Below are 19,970 nucleotides of genomic sequence, written 5' to 3' on the forward strand. Positions count from 1 at the left end.
CACTTTCTCCCAAAACATGTACTGCACAAATATGAAGTATATCAGCAAATTCTTTTCACAAACTTTAGTTTCAAATAAACAAATATAACATAAGGTTTACCTGTATGAGGGCAAGGTTTCCGATCGGCCAAGTAAATTTTTCAAGATCTGACAAGGTCTTTGTGATGCCTTCCACGCAAACGCGTAAAGTAAATGCGTTCCAATTATATGATTTGATGGCCTCCACATCGTGCACTAACTTGTAGTAAGCATTAGGAACTTCTCTGGTGGACTGCGGTGCAAGAACCGCCAAACGCCACGAAACTTTTTCCGCATGATGGCATCACCCTCGACAGCACCCACGCCAGTTTGCATATTTTTCCGACGCTCGACGCGTTTTCTAGGATTTTCCCCGTGAAAATGCCGTAAAACAATGGCCGGACGTGACGCAACGTTTGTTTTGTGTCCGTTTTCGTTCCAACCTTGCATGGGGCCCTACGTAGGCTGTGCCCGCACGTCCGACCAATTTGGTGCAATTGCATGCATGCGATCACGTACACCCAGTGCAACCAGGCTATTTTACGGTCTACCGGAGGGGGGGTTCCCGACTACTTTTTTTTTTGACTCCGCCAAATGCCACGAAACTTTTCCGCATGATGGCATCACCCTCGACAGCACCCACGCCAGTTTGCATATTTTTCCGACGCTCGACGCGTTTTCTAGGATTTTCCCCGTGAAAATGCCGTAAAACAATGGCCGGACGTGACGCAACGTTTGTTTTGTGTCCGTTTTCGTTCCAACCTTGCGTGGGGCCCTACGTAGGCTGTGCCCGCACGTCCGACCAATTTGGTGCAATTGCATGCATGCGATCACGTACACCCAGTGCAACCAGGCTATTTTACGGTCTACCGGAGGGGGGTTCCCGACTACTTTTTTTTTGACTCCGCCAAACGCCACGAAACTTTTTCCGCATGATGGCATCACCCTCGACAGCACCCACGCCAGTTTGCATATTTTTCCGACGCTCGACGCGTTTTCTAGGATTTTCCCCGTGAAAATGCAGTAAAACAATGGCCGGACGTGACGCAACGTTTGTTTTGTATCCGTTTTCGTTCCAACCTTGCGTGGGGCCCTACGTAGGCTGTGCCCGCACGTCCGACCAGTTTGGTGCAATTGCATGCATGCGATCACGTACACCCAGTGCAACCAGGCTATTTTACGGTCTACCGGAGGGGGGGTTCCCGACTACTTTTTTTTTGACTCCGCCAAACGGCACGAAACTTTTTCCGTATGATGGCATCACCATCGACAGCACCCACGCCAGTTTGCATATTTTTCCGACGCTCGACGCGTTTTCTAGGATTTTCCCCGTGAAAATGCCGTAAAACAATGGCCGGACGTGACGCAACGTTTGTTTTGTGTCCGTTTTCGTTCCAACCTTGCGTGGGGCCCTACGTAGGCTGTGCCCGCACGTCCGACCAGTTTGGTGCAATTGCATGCATGCGATCACGTACACCCAGTGCAACCAGGCTATTTTACGGTCTACCGGAGGGGGGTTCCCGACTACTTTTTTTTTGACTCTGCCAAACGGCACGAAACTTTTTCCGCATGATGGCATCACCATCGACAGCACCCACGCCAGTTTGCATATTTTTCCGACGCTCGACGCGTTTTCTAGGATTTTCCCCGTGAAAATGCCGTAAAACAATGGCCGGACGTGACGCAACGTTTGTTTTGTGTCCGTTTTCGTTCCAACCTTGCATGGGGCCCTACGTAGGCTGTGCCCGCACGTCCGACCAATTTGGTGCAATTGCATGCATGCGATCACGTACACCCAGTGCAACCAGGCTATTTTACGGTCTACCGGAGGGGGGGTTCCCGACTACTTTTTTTTTGACTCCGCCAAATGCCACGAAACTTTTCCGCATGATGGCATCACCCTCGACAGCACCCACGCCAGTTTGCATATTTTTCCGACGCTCGACGCGTTTTCTAGGATTTTCCCCGTGAAAATGCCGTAAAACAATGGCCGGACGTGACGCAACGTTTGTTTTGTGTCCGTTTTCGTTCCAACCTTGCGTGGGGCCCTACGTAGGCTGTGCCCGCACGTCCGACCAATTTGGTGCAATTGCATGCATGCGATCACGTACACCCAGTGCAACCAGGCTATTTTACGGTCTACCGGAGGGGGGTTCCCGACTACTTTTTTTTTGACTCCGCCAAACGCCACGAAACTTTTTCCGCATGATGGCATCACCCTCGACAGCACCCACGCCAGTTTGCATATTTTTCCGACGCTCGACGCGTTTTCTAGGATTTTCCCCGTGAAAATGCAGTAAAACAATGGCCGGACGTGACGCAACGTTTGTTTTGTGTCCGTTTTCGTTCCAACCTTGCGTGGGGCCCTACGTAGGCTGTGCCCGCACGTCCGACCAGTTTGGTGCAATTGCATGCATGCGATCACGTACACCCAGTGCAACCAGGCTATTTTACGGTCTACCGGAGGGGGGTTCCCGACTACTTTTTTTTTGACTCCGCCAAACGCCACGAAACTTTTTCCGCATGATGGCATCACCCTCGACAGCACCCACGCCAGTTTGCATATTTTTCCGACGCTCGACGCGTTTTCTAGGATTTTCCCCGTGAAAATGCCGTAAAACAATGGCCGGACGTGACGCAACGTTTGTTTTGTGTCCGTTTTCGTTCCAACCTTGCGTGGGGCCCTACGTAGGCCGTGCCCGCACGTCCGACCAATTTGGTGCAATTGCATGCATGCGATCACGTACACCCAGTGCAACCAGGCTATTTTACGGTCTACCGGAGGGGGGTTCCCGACTACTTTTTTTTTGACTCCGCCAAACGGCACGAAACTTTTTCCGCATGATGGCATCACCATCGACAGCACCCACGCCAGTTTGCATATTTTTCCGACGCTCGACGCGTTTCCTAGGATTTTCCCCGTGAAAATGCCGTAAAACACTGGCCGGATGTGACGCAACGTTCGTTTTGTGTCCGGTTTCGTTCCAACCTTGCGTGGGGCCCTACGTAGGCCGTGCCCGCATGTCCGACCACTTTGGTGCAATTGCATGCATGCGATCACGTGCCCACAGTGCAGCCAGGCTCTTTTACGGTCTACCGGAGGGGGGTTCCCGACTACTTTTTTTTGACTCTGCCAAATGTCACGAAACTTTTTCCGCTCGTTGGCATCACCCTCGACTGTACCCACGTACCCCTAGTGCAACGAGCAACGAACTTTGGTGCAATTGTGTGCAGTTTCAAAATTCTGTTTATTTTGTTTGCTGTCGTTTCATGATGATGATGCCATTGCATGTGTTATACTACCTGGGTTGACCGACGTGGTGAAAAAACGCACCCGTTCGTGTTATTGTCGCATGCCATGTTTTTCCCGTGTTACTGTTTCATGCATGTTTTTCATATACACGCCGCAGATTACCTCGCATCCCAGCCAACGGCCAGCGCCTCCCTCGAATCCCGCCGCCACGGACCCACCGAATCCCACCTACCCCGGACCCCAACTGGCCAACCAGCGCCTCCCTAGGATCCCACCACCACGACCGGATCAGCCTCGCTCCCCGCACACAGCGACTTTGACCCGCCCCGCCGCATCCTCCTCGATATCCCCGCCCAATGCACGCCTCCAACACGCCCACACAAAAAAATTTCCCCGCGCGGGCGAGGGGAGGGTGGCGTGGGCCGTGGGAGTGGGCGAGTGGCGCCTTGCCACCATGGGCCGAACTGGGCCGGCCGGTGACAGCACAGAAAACGGCCTCCTGAGCCTTGCGCCGGCCGCGTGCACTGAGGGGCGAGTTGCAATGCCATATTTAGTCCCACCTCGGAAGCGGGGGGGCGCTTGGAGCGACTTAAATAGCTGCTTCCGCCCCACACCTCGAACTCCTGTAATCTAACTCCTCAGTGCTCCGTTGGACCCCGTTTCTGGGCCCGTTAGTGGGCTCAATCAGCCGCGCGAGTCGCCTACGGGCTTGATTTGGGGTAACTTCTCCTCTATGGGCTCAGCATCGGTGGTTGGGTTCTTTCTTTTATGTTGCTTAAATTTTTTGCCGGTATTTTATGTGTTTACTTCACCTTTTTACAGCATCAATTGAAATATCCCATTAATAACAAAAACTATATCAATAAGTGATACATTATACAACCATTCCATTACTCGTTAAAGCAACATAATTTCGTTCATATTTTTTTACATGTTTACTTCTCCTTTTTACAATATCAATGGAAATATTCCATTAATAACAAAAACCATATCAATAAGTGATACATTCTACAACCATTCCATTACTCGTTGAAGCAACATAATTTCGTTCATATTTAGGATATTTTACATTCAAACAAAATTTTACATGAAAGAATACGGCAGTGGAAAGATTAACACTAAAACAAATCTAACTACTCCTTGCTACTCACAAGATCAACCACTACCGTCTGCCCGCCGTCTTCACCGCCGTCTTCGCCGCCGTCTGAGTCATCGGAGCTGCCCAAGTCTCCGAAAAATTCTTCCAAGGTAGACGACTGTTGCGCTAGTGTATCGGTCGACTCCCTGATCGCCTGCCAGTATCCCGGCTCGTCTACCGGGTCCCTCGGGTCAACAACATCCTCCGGCGGCATCCAACCGGTCTCCGACGTGGAGTTCCGGATCGCGCGGATCAAACCCGGCGACTCCAACGGGTCGCCCTCCTCTTGCATCGCCGCTAGTTCTGGTGGGATGTGAAACTCAGGGGCGGCCGCTGGAGCGGCGGGAGCGGCCGGCGCGCCTGTGCGAGCGCGCCGACCGGCACGGGCCTGCACAACCGGGGCGGCGGGGGGCGCGAGGGGCGCGTTTGGAGCGTCCGCGCGGATGCCTCGAGACTTGTAGAAGCTCACGACGGTGTCGAAGTCGCGGCCTACCCAAAAGTTGAGGCGACCTTCGGGGTTCCACGGACCGGGTTGTGCCGGCCCAGGCGTGGCATAGCCGTCGCTCGTCACGTGCCAGCCGTGTGCTAGGCGACATGACGGTGGCACGGGGATGCCGTGCCGGTAGATATCCACGGTCTGCGGCCCGCTGAGGCTAGAGGGCCACAGACCGCCCGGCGCGGCGCCGCGTCCACCACCTCGTCCACCACCGCTGCCGCCGCCTCCGCCGCCGCCAACCGCCCGGCGATTGCTCCCTGCGCCTCCACTGCTACCTCCACTACCGCCTCCCCAGCCGAACCAACGCCGGCCGAAGCATCCGCGTCCATGAGGCATCGCGCCGGAGAGAGCCGCCGCCCCGGAGATCGATCGGAGAACGCGGGGTCGCGGACCGTCTCTAAGAGGAGAGGCGGAGTCGGGGGCGGTTTATGAGAGGCTAGTGCGCGGGTCGGGGGTGGATTTATGGGAGGCGAGGGTCGGGCGCGGGTCGGGGGCAGGCGAGGCGGCAGCGGGGGCGGGGGGGCAGGCGGCAGCGCGTCAGCGGGGGCGGCCAACGCGAGGCGAGGCGGCAATGCGGTGCAGGCCGAGGCGGAAGCGGGGGCGGCCGACGTGAGGCGGAAGCGGCCGCCGCAGGCCGAGGCGGAAGCGGGGGCGGCCGCGACGCGAGGCGGAAGCGGGCGCCGCAGGCCGAGGCGGAAGCGGGAGGGGGGGGGCGACGCGAGGCGGAAGCGGGCGCCGCATGCTGAGGCATAAGCGGGAGCAGGACGCAGCGCTGCAATCGGTAGCGGGGCCCGTAACCGCGCCATGCATGCATGCATGCGCCTGTCCGCGCGTAATTACCGGACGTGGGCGTGTGGGGGTGGGCGCGCTGGCGGGACGACCCGGCCAAAAAAAAAACGTACACGTATACGTATACATAACGAGCGGGACGGTAGGCGGGCGGCTTCTTTTTTTATTTTTGCCCATCGTGCCCTCCGTTATGAAGGGGTATGGGACAATCTTAGCCGTCCTTGTGTTGAAGGGGGTCTACCGAAGCGGAAGTGTTGTATTAATTGGAGGTTATATATATAAATTAAGAGTGACTTGAGATGAAGGTGGCTATGTTAATCCAGATGCGTAGAAATTTGATTGGATTTAAGACAAATTCATGCAACTTTGCTTGTAGCGCTTGACACTCTAAAAACGTTCTTGACTCTTTATCTTCGCAAACTATATTGTTCACTCACGTGTCTGTTATTTCTTATTTACTTATGATTTTGTTTGTTGTTTTTATCTATACTACTATTAAAAGACCAAACGTTACTTCCCCTACATCCACACGAAAAAGTGCACACAGGATTACCCAAGACGTCCGTTCATACCCACTAACTACCATCCAACAGTCCACGTTTCATCAACCATTTTACAAACAGATCGACGGTTCAAACGAAATGTTCTGCCGGCAGACTCCCACGTCCAGGCTCCTACACATCCCAACGATAACAACTCCATCCAGCGAATAATGCCCTATCTCCGCAATCAACGCCACCACGCCACGAACCTCGCGTCGGCACGCCGTCCCGCCGTCCCCGCTCCGCCCCGCCCCGCCCGGCCGCCCTTGGCACGCGACCCTCGCCCCTGGTCTCCGCGACGTCCTCGACCCGCCTTGCAGCCCTAACTCTCCTCAATACGCCGTCGTCACGCCGCCGCCCTCGTCCCCGGTGTCTGCGACGTCCTCGACCCGGCGCGCTGCCTTACCTCCGGTGTCATCACCCCTGTAGCCAGCAACATCTCCAATACATATGACTACTGCCAAACCTTGCAGTGCACAGGTTAGATCAACTGAATTTGCACGTCTTTTGGTCAGACATAAGACAAAAGGAATTGCTCTTTTAATCTGACAACGTGTAATTTTATACTTACAGTACATCATGATTTGCATAGCACACTAAGTTCAGGCAGGGTTCAGAAGTGTTTCATAACAGGAGCCATTGAGAAGACAGTATGTCCGGATCTCAGCGTAGTGGGGTACGTACTCCCTTTCAGGACCTGACAAACAACGACAGTTCAGGTAAATACATATATCACCTACTCTTACCTACTAAGATCATGTAAGTACCGACTATGTTATTGCGTCGCAGGTCAAAAAACAGATCCAAAAGAACTAAAGAGACAGAGGGAAAGGGAGAGGTATGCACTAAACAGGGATGCAATATTGAAAAAAAGAAAGGAGGCAAGGGATCGTAAGAAAGCTATGCCCGCTATTTTAAATGGAACCAACACTCCATCTAAGCCACCCGTGGCCATGTCGCCTGGTTACTCAATTTTCTCTGTTCTCTATCATACATTTCATTAATCACATCTAAAGACATGTTAATTAAAAGTCCCTTTCGACAGGTTTTGACACTGTGGGGATGCCCAGTGCGCAGTCTGCTATCACCCAGCAACGACACACACCAGTTGTGGAAGGTCATGTGTTCTCCTACATCCAGACATACTACCGGCTTTTGTGTGTCAGCAACTGACTTTGGTAATACAATTTTGATGCAGGCATACCTGTTGATGTGGTAATGAGTGATCAGACTCCACTTCATGGTCCATGTGAACTAACAACACCAGATACTGTCGGGTCTAACAAGGAAAATGTTGATAATATTAACTCTGCCATTGAGTCCTCCCAACTTACTGTGTTACGACCGCCACTTCAAGCCTACAGATGCAGCAGTTCGTATGGTAATCATTTCTGGCTCATATTAACAATCATACATAATGCACACATACATCGTACATAGTATAAACCTATGTTGCTCAAGTTGTCTTGAACCTAATTCACACTTACTATACAGAAGAAAAACAAGCACTGAAGAGGCAGAGGGAAAATGCCCGGTATGAGCAACATAAAGAAGAGATATTGCAAAGCCTACGTGACAAACGTCGTGCAGCCAAATCTACAGTAGTGCTTACAACCGGAGAACAAAACCAATCTGATACAGGTGATGCCAGCTACATGAAACACTGTATTTCTTATATTAGATTTCCTAACTGAGATTCACTCGATGTTTCTGTAGCTGATGAAGATTGTGATTGGATCCACACAAACGATATGTACCAGAGACAAACCATTGGAAGGATGATGAGGCGAGACAACATAGTCACTGCGTCGTCACGTGGACACAATCAAGTCAACAATTATAATGGTGCTTTCATTGACTACTTCTTGGTTCATGCCTTTCATTCAACGCTGAAACTTGCCCATTTTGCAACATATGTTGTCAGGCAACGACCACGACAATGATGCATATGGAATACTGGAGCCCGATGGCAACACAACAAATATGGATGGTACACATAAATGCATTTACGGTTCTATGTTTATTTTAGGATATCTTATAACTAATATTTGTCTACTATATAGACTGCTTGGGAGTTGAAAATCTTATTGAAACTGAATATGTTGAGCCTGATGAAGAAGCTAGGATGTTCGCCCACCAAGGTACCATATTGCTATCATGAGTTTCCATATATAGTATAATACTGTCTTTTCTGCAGAACAAAATATTAATTAATCTTCATATTCCAATCCAGATGTTGACTTTGAATCCTACCGAGTTGAACGACGTCACACTGATGGAACACCAACAAATGATCCTAATGATAGGGCTTACATTAACCTTCCCAAAAATCACCATGTCCTTAGAAAAGTTAGGGACTGTCTCCACTGTGGAGCATTGCGGTTTCAATACGAGGGACCTGCATTTTGTTGCAGAAAGGGGAAAGTAGATTTATTTACTCCCGAGGTCCCAGACGAGTTGAAACGGTTGTTCACAAGTCAACGTGATGACGATGCTAAACATTTTCGAGACAATATTCGGTATTTCAACTCTCACTTCTCATTCACAAGTCTTGGAGTCACCCTTGATCGTCAAGTAAGCACTGCAGCAAGAACCGGCGTATATACCTTTCGTGCTTGTGGGGGGTTGTACCACGCTCTTGATGAGCTGGTGCCGGCTGATAATGGCCCTAGGCATTTGCAACTCTATATTTATGATACAGATCATAACTTGGGGCACAGGACTAATAGGTCTCCAGATCTAGATATAGATCTCATACGGAAAATTCTGGGAATACTAGAGCAGAACCCTTATGCACAGGCTTTCAAGAGCCTTGGGTCTGTTCCGAATCTAGATGAGTACAAGATCTCACTAAACACAGATATCAAGTTGGATCAACGTAGGTACAATGCCCCAACGACTTCTCAGGTGGCAGAGATATGGGTTGAAGGGAGTGATCCACAAAACTATTTTGACAGGAGTGTTGTCGTGCATGCCAAAAAAGGAGACCGACCACTCTATATTAGAGCATACTATGGTTGCTATGACCCATTGTCATATCCACTGTTTTTACCATGTGGGGAGACTGGTTGGAATCGTTGGATGCCGTATGTTCAGGCCCCCGATGACACCACCCAATTTCCAGCGCATAATTCTGGACCACAAGAAAACGGCACCTCTGATTTACATCCAGGTATGATGTTCATTATTAATTTGTTATCTATTACTATCTTTAAGAAGAGTAATAAAAACATTTGACTTCGTTCACCTATCAAACAGATGAAAACTTGATTAATGGAAGGGAACGAGTTGGCACCTTTGTGCCAGATGAAGACCGGGTCACTGGTTTACATGCAGGTATGGTGTTCATTATTAAATTGTTTTTATATACTTGCTATCTTTGTGAATAAAAAGTTCATATGAAACTTATGAATTGGATCACCTATCAAACAGATGAGGATTTAATTAATGAAAGGGAACAAGTTGGCAATTTTATGCCAGATGAAGGCCAAGCGACTGATCTACATGCAGGTACCAGTCATCATTGCTTATATTCTTAAGCAAATCTTATGTTGTCAGTCATTATGAGTCCAGCCAGTCTACTGGTATTTATGTTCAATGTTGTAGATGATAATGAGGATATCCAAGATGAGGATTTTGGTGACAATGAGGTCAATGCAACACAATCCAGGAAATTTGTTAGTGCAAGGGAGTACTACTGCTTCAAGCTACAGGTCAGGAAGAAGCTTTTTAACATCATCTTGTTTGGTGGGCGCCTTTTCCAACAGTGGGCGGTTGATATGTATATCAAGATTGAGACTATGAGGCTGGACTGGTACTCAAAGCCAGAAAATCAAAAAGTTATACGAGCTGATCTCTACCAGGTATGGTGCTTTTGTTTATTCCAATACATCGTAATACAAGAACATTTTGAAAATCATGCCTTTTCCATAACCTTGTATACTCTTACAGGGTCTTGTTGACACCATCGTTGCCGGCGAGTCACGCGGTGATCGAATTGGCAAGAGAATCGTGCTTCCACGTACGTTTCCTGGTGGTGATCGCGACATGGAGCGGAGGTTGCTGGATGCGATGGCAATAGTCCAACGGTGGGGTAAACCGGATTATTTTATCACGATGACTTGCAATCCCTATTGGGAGGAGATAACCCATAATCTGATGCCTGGACAACTGCCACAAGACCGTCCAGACCTTGTGGCAAGAGTATACAAGGCTAAACAACGAGATATGATGGACTTGCTAACTAAGGGTAAGCATTTCGGAGAAGTCGCAGCTTATGTACATGTCACGGAGTTTCAGAAACGAGGCCTTCCTCATGAGCATATACTTTTAATCATGAAAACAAAAAGCAAGTTAGCATCCCCAGATGACTATGATCGGGTGATATCCACAGAGATACCTGACAAAGAGAAACACCCCGTTCTGCATGACCTGGTCGTCAAACACATGCTGCACGGACCCTGTGGTGAGTTGAAAAAGAGTTGTCCTTGCATGATTGAGGGACAGTGTAGGTTTCATTATCCGCAAGATTTTTGTGATGCCACACAACAAGGGAAAGACTCTTATCCCATCTATCGGAGGAGGGATGATGGGCGTGGAGTTAGGATCAGAGGAGCGAATTTGGACAATAGATGGGTGGTCCCTTACAACCCTTCTTTGCTTATGCGATATAACTGCCACATTAATGTGGAAGCATGCTCGAGCATCAAGGCAGTCAAGTATTTGTTCAAGTACATCTATAAAGGCCACGATCGGACGTCCTTTGCATTCGAGCAGGACATAATCAATGATGGTGGAATCATCAATGAAATTCGACAATATAGGGATGCACGCTACGTATCTCCTCTAGAGGCTATTTACAGGATTTTTGGTTTCAAAATGTTTGGTGTCAGTCCATCAGTGCTGCAGCTCCAGCTTCATTTGACGAACATGCATACAATTGCATTTAAAGCTGGTGAAAATCTTGAAGATGTTGTCGCTCGACCATCTTCATCCAGGTCCATGCTTACCGAGTACTTTGAGATGAACCGGAGGAATCCGCAAGCACAGAAATTGTTGTACAGAGAGTTTCCAGAGCATTATAGATGGATAGCTGGAAAAAAGAAGTGGCAGAAGAGAAGAAATAACAGATCACAGATTGGAAGACTTGTGTATGCACACCCTGCTGAAGGAGAGAGGTACTACTTGCGTGTGCTTCTAAGTCATGTTCAAGGTGCCACTTCTTTTGATCATTTAAAAACAGTAAATGGCAACCTATGCACTTCCTTTAGAGAGGCATGTGAGCACTTAGGCCTCATTGAGCACGACAAGACTCTTGATGATTGCATGACAGAGGCAGCCACATTTCAGATGCCTTCTGCCCTAAGACGGTTGTTTGCAACTATATTGGTATTTTGCGAGGCAACGGAAATACGACAATTGTGGGATAAACATCTACCATCAATGTGTGAGGACTACAGTCGTAATGAATCCAATGAGTCGGTACTTGAGCAGATGGTCCTTCGAGATATTAGGGATATGTTGCAATTCATGGGAAAGGATATTAAGAGCTATGGACTTCCGGATCTGGTTGAGACCGATGGTTCTTATGACAGTGAGTACAAAGAGGTAACAGAGGAGAGGCAAATCACCACGGACACAGAACATCTAGATCTATTTAGCAGTTTGAACAATGAGCAGCTAGCTGGTTTCAATGACATAATGGATCATGTGATGAACAAAAAAAGCCAGATATTCTTTGTTGATGGTCCAGGAGGAACTGGGAAGACGTACTTGTACAAGGCATTGCTAGCAAAGGTGCGTTCCATGGGCGAAATCGCGATCGCAACTGCTACATCTGGTATTGCAGCGTCGATAATGCCTGGAGGACGCACAGCACACTCCCGGTTCAAAATTCCAATCAAGCTCATTGACAACAGTATGTGCGGTTTCACAAAACAAAGTGGTACAGCGGAGTTGCTTAGACAGGCGTCCCTGATAATTTGGGACGAAGTCGCTATGACAAAACGACAAGCAGTTGAGACGCTTGATAGATCACTACAGGATATAATGGAATGTTCTTTGCCGTTTGGAGGAAAGGTTGTTGTCTTTGGTGGTGATTTCAGGCAGGTCCTACCCGTTGTGACACGTGGGACAAGAGCACAAATAACGGATGCTACACTTCTGAGATCCTATCTTTTGGAGAAGACCCGCAAGATACGTCTCACGCGCAATATGCGGGCACAGGCTGATCCTTGGTTCTCAGAATACCTACTAAGGATAGGCAATGGAACTGAAGAGACAATTGGCGATGATTATGTCCGTCTCCCTGAGGACATTGTCATTGGCTATACCGAGGATGAAAAAGCTATTAACATGCTCATCGAAAATGTCTTCCCATCTTTGCAGGCCAATGCTAGATCGAGAGAGTACATGAGTGCACGTGCTATTCTTTCAACCAAGAACGATCATGTTGATGACCTGAATGACAAAATGATCTCCAGGTTTCCAGGCGAAGAAAAGTTATACCATAGTTTTGACTCAATTGAGGATGACTTGCAGAATAATTACACAATTGATTTTTTGAACTCAATCACACCAAATGGCTTGCCCCCGCATGTTTTGAAATTAAAGGTCAACTGTCCAGTCATTCTGCTCCGGAACCTCGACCCTCATAATGGTCTATGCAATGGAACACGGCTTATGATCAGAGCCTTTCAGGATAATGCAATCGATGCGGAGATTGTTGGTGGTCAGCATGCTGGAAAGAGGGTGTTTATACCTAGGATCCCTATGTCACCCTCAGAGGACATCTCACTTCCTTTCAAACTTAAGAGAAAACAGTTCCCCATCCGCCTGAGTTTTGCCATGACAATTAACAAGGCACAGGGTCAGACCATCCCAAATGTCGGCATTTACCTTCCCGAGCCAGTATTCTCACATGGGCAGCTATATGTTGCATTGTCAAGAGGAGTGTCGAGAGAGACGACACGGATTTTGGCCAAGCCAAACAAGGATGTTGATAAATCCGGGAAAAGCACCAAGAACATTGTCTATAGAGATGTTTTGGAGAGATGAGGCAGGTGCATTATTCCATTATTTCTTTTCACATACTATGTTCGCTTTGAAAACCAGCTTATGAAACTAGCTCCTTACAAGCTTATCATTTTTGTAGCCGTATCTCATGTCATCCACTAATCACTTCACATTTTTTGTTGATCAGGTTTGAGAAATATTCTTGTTCAGGATAATTGAGGCTTTGCTGTGGTTACTGGTCTCCACATGTGCAACTTGTAAACCTATATGGAAGAGAAGAACATGGTCGAATGATGCTACGACATGGTGTCAGATCATACATAATAAGGAACGCTTTGTGCTGTATCCTGTACTATCTACATTTTCCCTTCAAAATTACTTTCTGTTAAACATGTTCTTGAATGCCCAAGTGAGATGCTCTATGATATATTTGTAACGAAAACTGCAAAAGACTGAGATTCCTGGAATATATTCTTGAATGCCTATGTGAGATGTTATATAATCTATTTGTAACGAAAACTGCAAAAGACTGAGATTCCTGGAATATATTGAAGTTAAAAGGCATTTTTACTACTATGTTGCAAATAGGACGTTCCCGGATCTATAGCACACGAGCTCACATGCTTTCTTTTTTTAGAAACAATCAAAAGAATAGTGCATACAATATTCATAAAAGAATATAAGTCATGTAACAGACTAAACTGGTGGATAACCACAGTGGGCGAGAATACCTCTTCCAACATGCATCAAACCAGTTGAAGATATGCCTCCTATTCCGTGCAGCATTTTCTACTTCACCTCTTCACTGATCTCCCCCTTGGCTGGCTTGAAGGATCATGAGATGAACCAAAAAAATTCAAAAGAACAAGTCGTGATCTCCCGCAGTCGCAAGCTCATGTACAAGAAGGCAACCACCATACAACAGCTGAATTTCAAATGAAACAGAAAAAATTAGTTTCTCAAATATTAAAAGGGCGTGCCTTTTCTGAATTAAGCCCACGATTACAGAAGGAAGGTGGGCCAATCACAATATTTATGCATATAAAATGTACCACGAAAATAACTCCAATAATTTTGTGTGAGTATAAAAAAAGCACAAGATAAGATTCTGGGGCCTCAGAAAAATCCGGGGATGATAGCAATCAGGAGTCCCCAATTATCGCGATAGTAGTTTCCTTTCTCTCACGATTCTGCCTTATATTGCCTGATACCATTACTTTCACCTCTCCTCCATCCTCCCTCGCGATCTCTCATCCGCATCCCAACCTACCTCCACAACAAGTCTCTCCACTGAGCCGCACACATCTGCCCTTGGTGAAGCACCGTCATCGTCCATGTCTACGCCTCCGTCACCGGTGCCCCATGCGAGTCAATCTCCAACCAGATCCAGTACTACTGTCCATGCTATCGAGATGGTAAAGACATATTATATCTCTGTTCTTTCTATGCAAGGTTTCCTATCTAAAAGTGTCATACTTGGGTTGTTAGGATGGCATCAACAATGTAGCAAAGGATGAGGATATAGATAATATGCAGGTTGAAGAGGTCATAAAGAAGGACGAGGATACAAACTATGAGTCGGCACAGGTGATACAAGAAGACTCTACTATGGAGGATACAGAGAATATGCATATTGATGAGGTGATAACCGTACAGGAGGATACATATCCCGAGTCCACAGAGGCAAGTTTTCTTTCCACATGTCATTACTATTCTAATTCTAACACCAAAGAGCACTTTGTAATTTTTTTTAGTACAATATCATATCAAAAAGATATTCTATCTGTTATAATATTATACTACCATGTGTTTTAGCTACCGAGAGATGACAAATCAAGTGAAGTACTCAACAATAATGAAGTGGAGGAAAATAATTGCACGGAGAGCTCAGAATATACACCTATTCTTGAAGAAAACATAGCAAACAGAGAGGCCAAAGATTCTGAACATACAAATGTGACTTTCCTTTTCCAACTACTTCTTCCAAAACTATTATAATTATATTATATCCTACATACGGGTAATTCTTTTAATATTGTTTTCAGAAATCCCACAACGAAACAAGTCAACAAATGGTGGCAACTGAGGACGAGAAATTGGCACAAACACCCGGCATGGAAGGGCTTCAAACTATAGAGGACGAGCTAACAATGCCCGTGCATATAAAGAAACATATATGACGACATAACAAGCCTAAGAAGGCACAAGACTATGTTGTTTCTCCACAAGGCACAGAACAAAACCTGGAGATGTCCTTGTACTGCTATATTATTGTTTTTGTGTTCATTATCATTAAATGTTATTATGGCCATCGTGACAGATTATGCCTGCACTGGCGATGATTGGTCCGTTATAGAAAAAATCAGATCCGAACCAAGTAAAGAAAGAAATTTAGTGAGCATCGGCGACGCATTTCTGAAAAAAAAGACATTTAGTATCTCTTCTATCTCCCGAAGAATGGGTTGGCGACGAAGTAAGTATATTACGACATGAAGATGCTATTTGATTATAAGTATGTGCCATCTAATCTACTATGTATACTTTTAATTGTAGGTCATAAATACGTACATAAATTGCATGATTTTTACGGAGCATCTACAAGTAAGGTCAGGTGGAAGTGTGTTCTTAGAGAATGCATGCATCTCTAAGATGATGAAGATCGGTAGCTATCTGCCCTCAGATGACATGGATGCTGCACCAGCATGGGTATTAAACAGAGCCAAAGCGTATTTGGAAAACGATATGGTTAGTCTTACTTTTCTACATATTTCTATGAATTACAGCAAGAATGACCGATTCGTCCACATACTTCTACAACTAAAATAATCATTCTCTTCAGATATACTTACCAATAAACATGGACGACATTCACTGGCATTTATGTGTTATAAATGCCAAAAAAAAATGTGTTCAAGTGCTCGACTCGCTAGGCCCATACATGAGCCGCAAGGACCTCACTGATACGGTTAGTACTTAGTCCTACTCCCCCATCTTTTCTAAGAACCTTCTTTTCTTATTTATCACTTGTGATGCTTATACTTTTTCCATTTGTTGCTACAACAGCTAGAAGGACTAGAGGATTTATTCAAATATGCATCCAAGCACATGGAATTAAAATCCGATAAGTGGATTGATCTAGATGTTACAACATGGAAAAGAGAAGAATATATTAAGAGCAGTCTTCAGACGGATGGGTACGCCTCCTACTAGAACTCATCGCATTTATGCTTAACAGGGCACATTTGGTATGTTATTATGTTTATTTTATCACTCATAGCATTCCTGAATCACATTTGTTCAAGAGATTTGGTATGCCAATGCAATTATTTACCTTATTGTATGCCAATGCAATTGTCACAACACATCTCATGAGATCTGGCCTAAATAATGGAGCTCAAGGCGATACACTTCATTGGGCTGCATATAAAAAATGCGTTATGATTTTCAATCTATTTTTATTCACTCATAGGGCTAAATAGAGTAAGCAGCCACGCATTAACTTGTACTATCAGCTATGCTAGCAATATTACAGGAGAAGTATCAGCTATGCTAGCAATATTACAGGAGAAGAAGCAGAGGCGTGTTATGTTATACTATTAGGCAATTGAGCATAGATCAAGTGTTTCTTTCCGCACCTGCATAAATTTGGGTATAGCTCCAGGCCTTATTTTTTTCTCCATTTGTACCATCCTGCAATTGGAAGAAGCAATGTAAAAAAATAACATCCTCTATACAGGAGATCAAGAACAAGAACTGAAATTGCTATTACCATTACCTGTGATATAAATAGTGTGAACTTTGAATCAACCACTTTGTGGTACCTGGAAGAGTTATTGTCCATCATTTGGTCAGGAAGTGTGTTCTACTAAGTGTACAAACTGAAGCTGCATGAAAAGCAGAGGAATGGAGACAAGGCCTACTTGAGAATAGATGAACTGACCTCTGGAAATAGTCTGGTCTATTGCAAGCCAACAACAGCGGCGACAGAGAGATTAGGCTGATCCTGTAGAGCACGTACGCGAGCTGCGAACTCCTTCCCAGAGCGACTTGATGACGCACTGGATCTCGATCCAATTCCATATGCCTGCTCCCGAATTGTGTCGACCAGCTCACATCTCGATATCCTCTGGGGCAGTAGGATGGAGGCGGCAGAGTCGATCCAGGGAAGATCCGCGGGGTTGGCGGCGAGGCAAGGCCGCGGTGGTGAGAGGAGGGGGCGGGGCGAGGCCGTGCTGGGGATAAGGGCCGACGGGGCGAGGCCCTGGAGGGGATAGGAGGAGACGGGGCGAGGCCCTGGAGGGGATAGGAGGAGACGGGGCGAGGCCCTGGTGGTGGTGGGTGGGGGGGGGGGCGGCCGGCGTCGTGCCGGGAGAGGATGTGGCGTGCTGCAGATTTGGCGCCGTGCTACAGAGGAGGCGGCTGGGGGAGGAAGAAGTGAGGAGTGGATAAAGCAAAGTGATTAAGTACTGGAGAGATCGAGATAGTGATAGTGCGACGGACGGCTTCCTGTTGCTCTTTTTTTTTATACTTTTCACCGGCTGCTCCTTATTAGTGTTTCTTTGGTTGCTTTTTTTCTCTTTTGCAGTCTGACCTCTGATTGCTTTTCTATCACATAATTACGCCACCCAGATTAAATAGTACATCGACCAAATGGATCATTGGCCGTGTCTCTTTTGTTTGATTTTTGTATCTATGATCGACAACCCATTCGGTGAAGTAATAATTATATGGGTTCCTCTCAAAATAATTATGCATTCACAAATTCATTTTTTTATTGATAACCATTTTGTTCATTTGATTTATATATATAAAATATATGGGTTAGAAATTTAGTTATTTTATTGATAGCCCTTTTGGTTATTTGATTTATATTAGCGGCAAACGTTGTTTAGTTCTTTTTTTACGAGCGTAACTGGTATGATAGTGTGGTTTAGTCATCATCATTTTATGATACTATTTTTTTATTAATATTTTTGTTATTAAGCATAACAAAAATTCTTTATCATCAAGGTGGTCTTGTGGTCTCTGGATGTTAAATTACATGGAGTACTTCACGGGAGATGGTTTGTCCGACACTCCTGAACAGGTACATTTAGCATCGTATCATGATACTAATTATTTTGTGTTGTATCATTATTTGAAAACTAAGTCTTATTACTGCTTCACTTTAGGTTCACATGACAGATTTTAGAACAAAATTAGCTGTCATTTTAGTCGACTCGGAATTCAATGATGACGATATAAGAAACCGAGACTTGGATGATGATGAAACCAACACGGATCTCACTGATTGTATGATTGTCGAAAGACCTCCTAACAAACCTAAAGCATCCAACTCATCGTCACAAGTTGAGCTCATCTCGCAATCATTTATCCTTTCGCCAATTGTCACTCCAACAAACGACGACTTAATAGATGAACTTTGCTTGTTCATCACCATGGTTGATGATGTCCCGATGCTAGAGTAAGACACATTTTTGCAATTCATTTTTGTTCCTATTACTCTTGTATAATGACAGAATTCCCATTTCACAGGAGCGAATGGGTGAAAAGCTCTCAGCCTTACCCTATTAGTTTAAACTTGAGACAATTAAAGAACATATTAAAAAATGATGAGTACATGGATGCTGATTGTTTTAACATGGCTGTGAGGATACTAGCGTGCCACGACGTCCAGCTTGCTAGAGACGTCCCAGTACACTATATGGATCTACGATTCTGTGTAAGTTATTTTAATCACATTTTACATTTTGCCTCATTCTACTAATATTTTCTTACAATATTGTAGTCCATGTCCCACTATGCACGAGTCCCAAGTCAACGTGATGGTATGGACATCGCTATGTTGGCACAATTGTTTGATAGCTGGCCTGACAGCAATGAGTATCATATCTCAGAATGTGATACGGTAAGATTTAAATTCAAATTTATTGTTTATTTGGTCTTATGAATGATAATAATTGATGTATTTCTAAATGCATGTATGTATCATTGTAGATTTTATTGCCTCGTGATATTCTTGGGTTATTTTTATTGTCTGTCTTGGACCAACATAAAAAAGTTGTCTCTATTTTGGACCCGCTTTCAATACCCACTTTCGGAAAGCATATACTTGAAACTATGGCCAACAATCTAAACCTTGCACTCCAAGCTGCAAACCCTGCCTTCAAGGACGACATTTTGATATGGGGATGCAAAGTTCCTGCTGTTCCCACAAACTCATACGGGTATGAATCTTGTCAATACATCACAATCTTAATTGATTCATTCAGCTTGCATGTAACATTTCATACATGCAGTCCCCTGTCTGGTTATTTGGTTTTCAATTTAATGCACTCATGGCACGATGGGACGCTACATTTTCCAGTACCCAAGGTAAGTATTGACACCATGCTCATTTCTACACACGTTACACTTTTTTTAAATAACAATGTTATATAATGCATATGTAGGATGATTTTGAACTGAGGAAGCGATTTTTGGTCCATATTTTGAAATATGAAGAGAATGAAGTTTTAAACAATATCCCGGTCTTAGAACGAAGCATCATAGACCGGATCAAAAGATGGGCCTTCCAGAGAGGATCATCATCAAATAGCGATTACTAGATAATGTTCCTTAGTTGTTATTTTTAAGTATTTTTGTAATAAGTAACAATTACAATATATTTATGTCATCGTTATTTTATGTGAAGACACGTGTATTGGTCGTGTGTTACAT

General features: G+C 45.6%; 2 protein-coding genes, 1 long non-coding RNA gene and 1 pseudogene across 6 annotated transcripts; 3 read left to right on the forward strand and 1 right to left on the reverse strand.

Annotated features, from left to right (window-relative positions):
* LOC123157157 (probable histidine kinase 2) overlaps positions 1 to 19,970 on the forward strand; it is a 35,191-nt pseudogene that overhangs the window by 13,620 nt on the left and 1,601 nt on the right.
* Positions 6,176 to 17,628, reverse strand: LOC123157161 (uncharacterized). 4 transcript variants are annotated; one of them, XR_006478742.1, is made up of 8 exons: positions 17,191 to 17,628; positions 17,026 to 17,071; positions 16,886 to 16,940; positions 16,582 to 16,667; positions 13,982 to 14,175; positions 7,441 to 7,594; positions 6,808 to 6,933; positions 6,176 to 6,693 (listed from the first exon to the last, which is right to left on the reverse strand). It is a non-coding gene; the product is annotated as an uncharacterized lncRNA (long non-coding RNA). The 4 variants fall into 4 exon arrangements; XR_006478740.1 differs by having other exon boundaries at positions 6,176 to 6,702; XR_006478741.1 differs by having other exon boundaries at positions 6,176 to 6,659; positions 17,191 to 17,627.
* On the forward strand, positions 6,696 to 7,433 carry LOC123157159 (uncharacterized). Its single transcript, XM_044575409.1, has 3 exons — positions 6,696 to 6,955; positions 7,026 to 7,199; positions 7,282 to 7,433. Exons 1-3 carry the CDS (start codon positions 6,889 to 6,891, stop codon positions 7,407 to 7,409), a joined length of 369 nt encoding a protein of 122 aa, XP_044431344.1. The 5' UTR covers positions 6,696 to 6,888; the 3' UTR covers positions 7,410 to 7,433.
* LOC123157158 (uncharacterized) lies at positions 8,185 to 10,536 on the forward strand. Its single transcript, XM_044575408.1, has 6 exons — positions 8,185 to 8,226; positions 8,300 to 8,377; positions 8,470 to 9,408; positions 9,495 to 9,572; positions 9,669 to 9,746; positions 9,843 to 10,536. The coding sequence occupies exons 1-6, from the start codon at positions 8,220 to 8,222 to the stop codon at positions 10,196 to 10,198; spliced, it is 1,536 nt and encodes a 511-aa protein (XP_044431343.1). The 5' UTR covers positions 8,185 to 8,219; the 3' UTR covers positions 10,199 to 10,536.

Source organism: Triticum aestivum, chromosome 7B, assembly GCF_018294505.1.
Source record: "Triticum aestivum cultivar Chinese Spring chromosome 7B, IWGSC CS RefSeq v2.1, whole genome shotgun sequence".
NCBI classification, from domain to species: Eukaryota; Viridiplantae; Streptophyta; class Magnoliopsida; order Poales; family Poaceae; genus Triticum; species Triticum aestivum.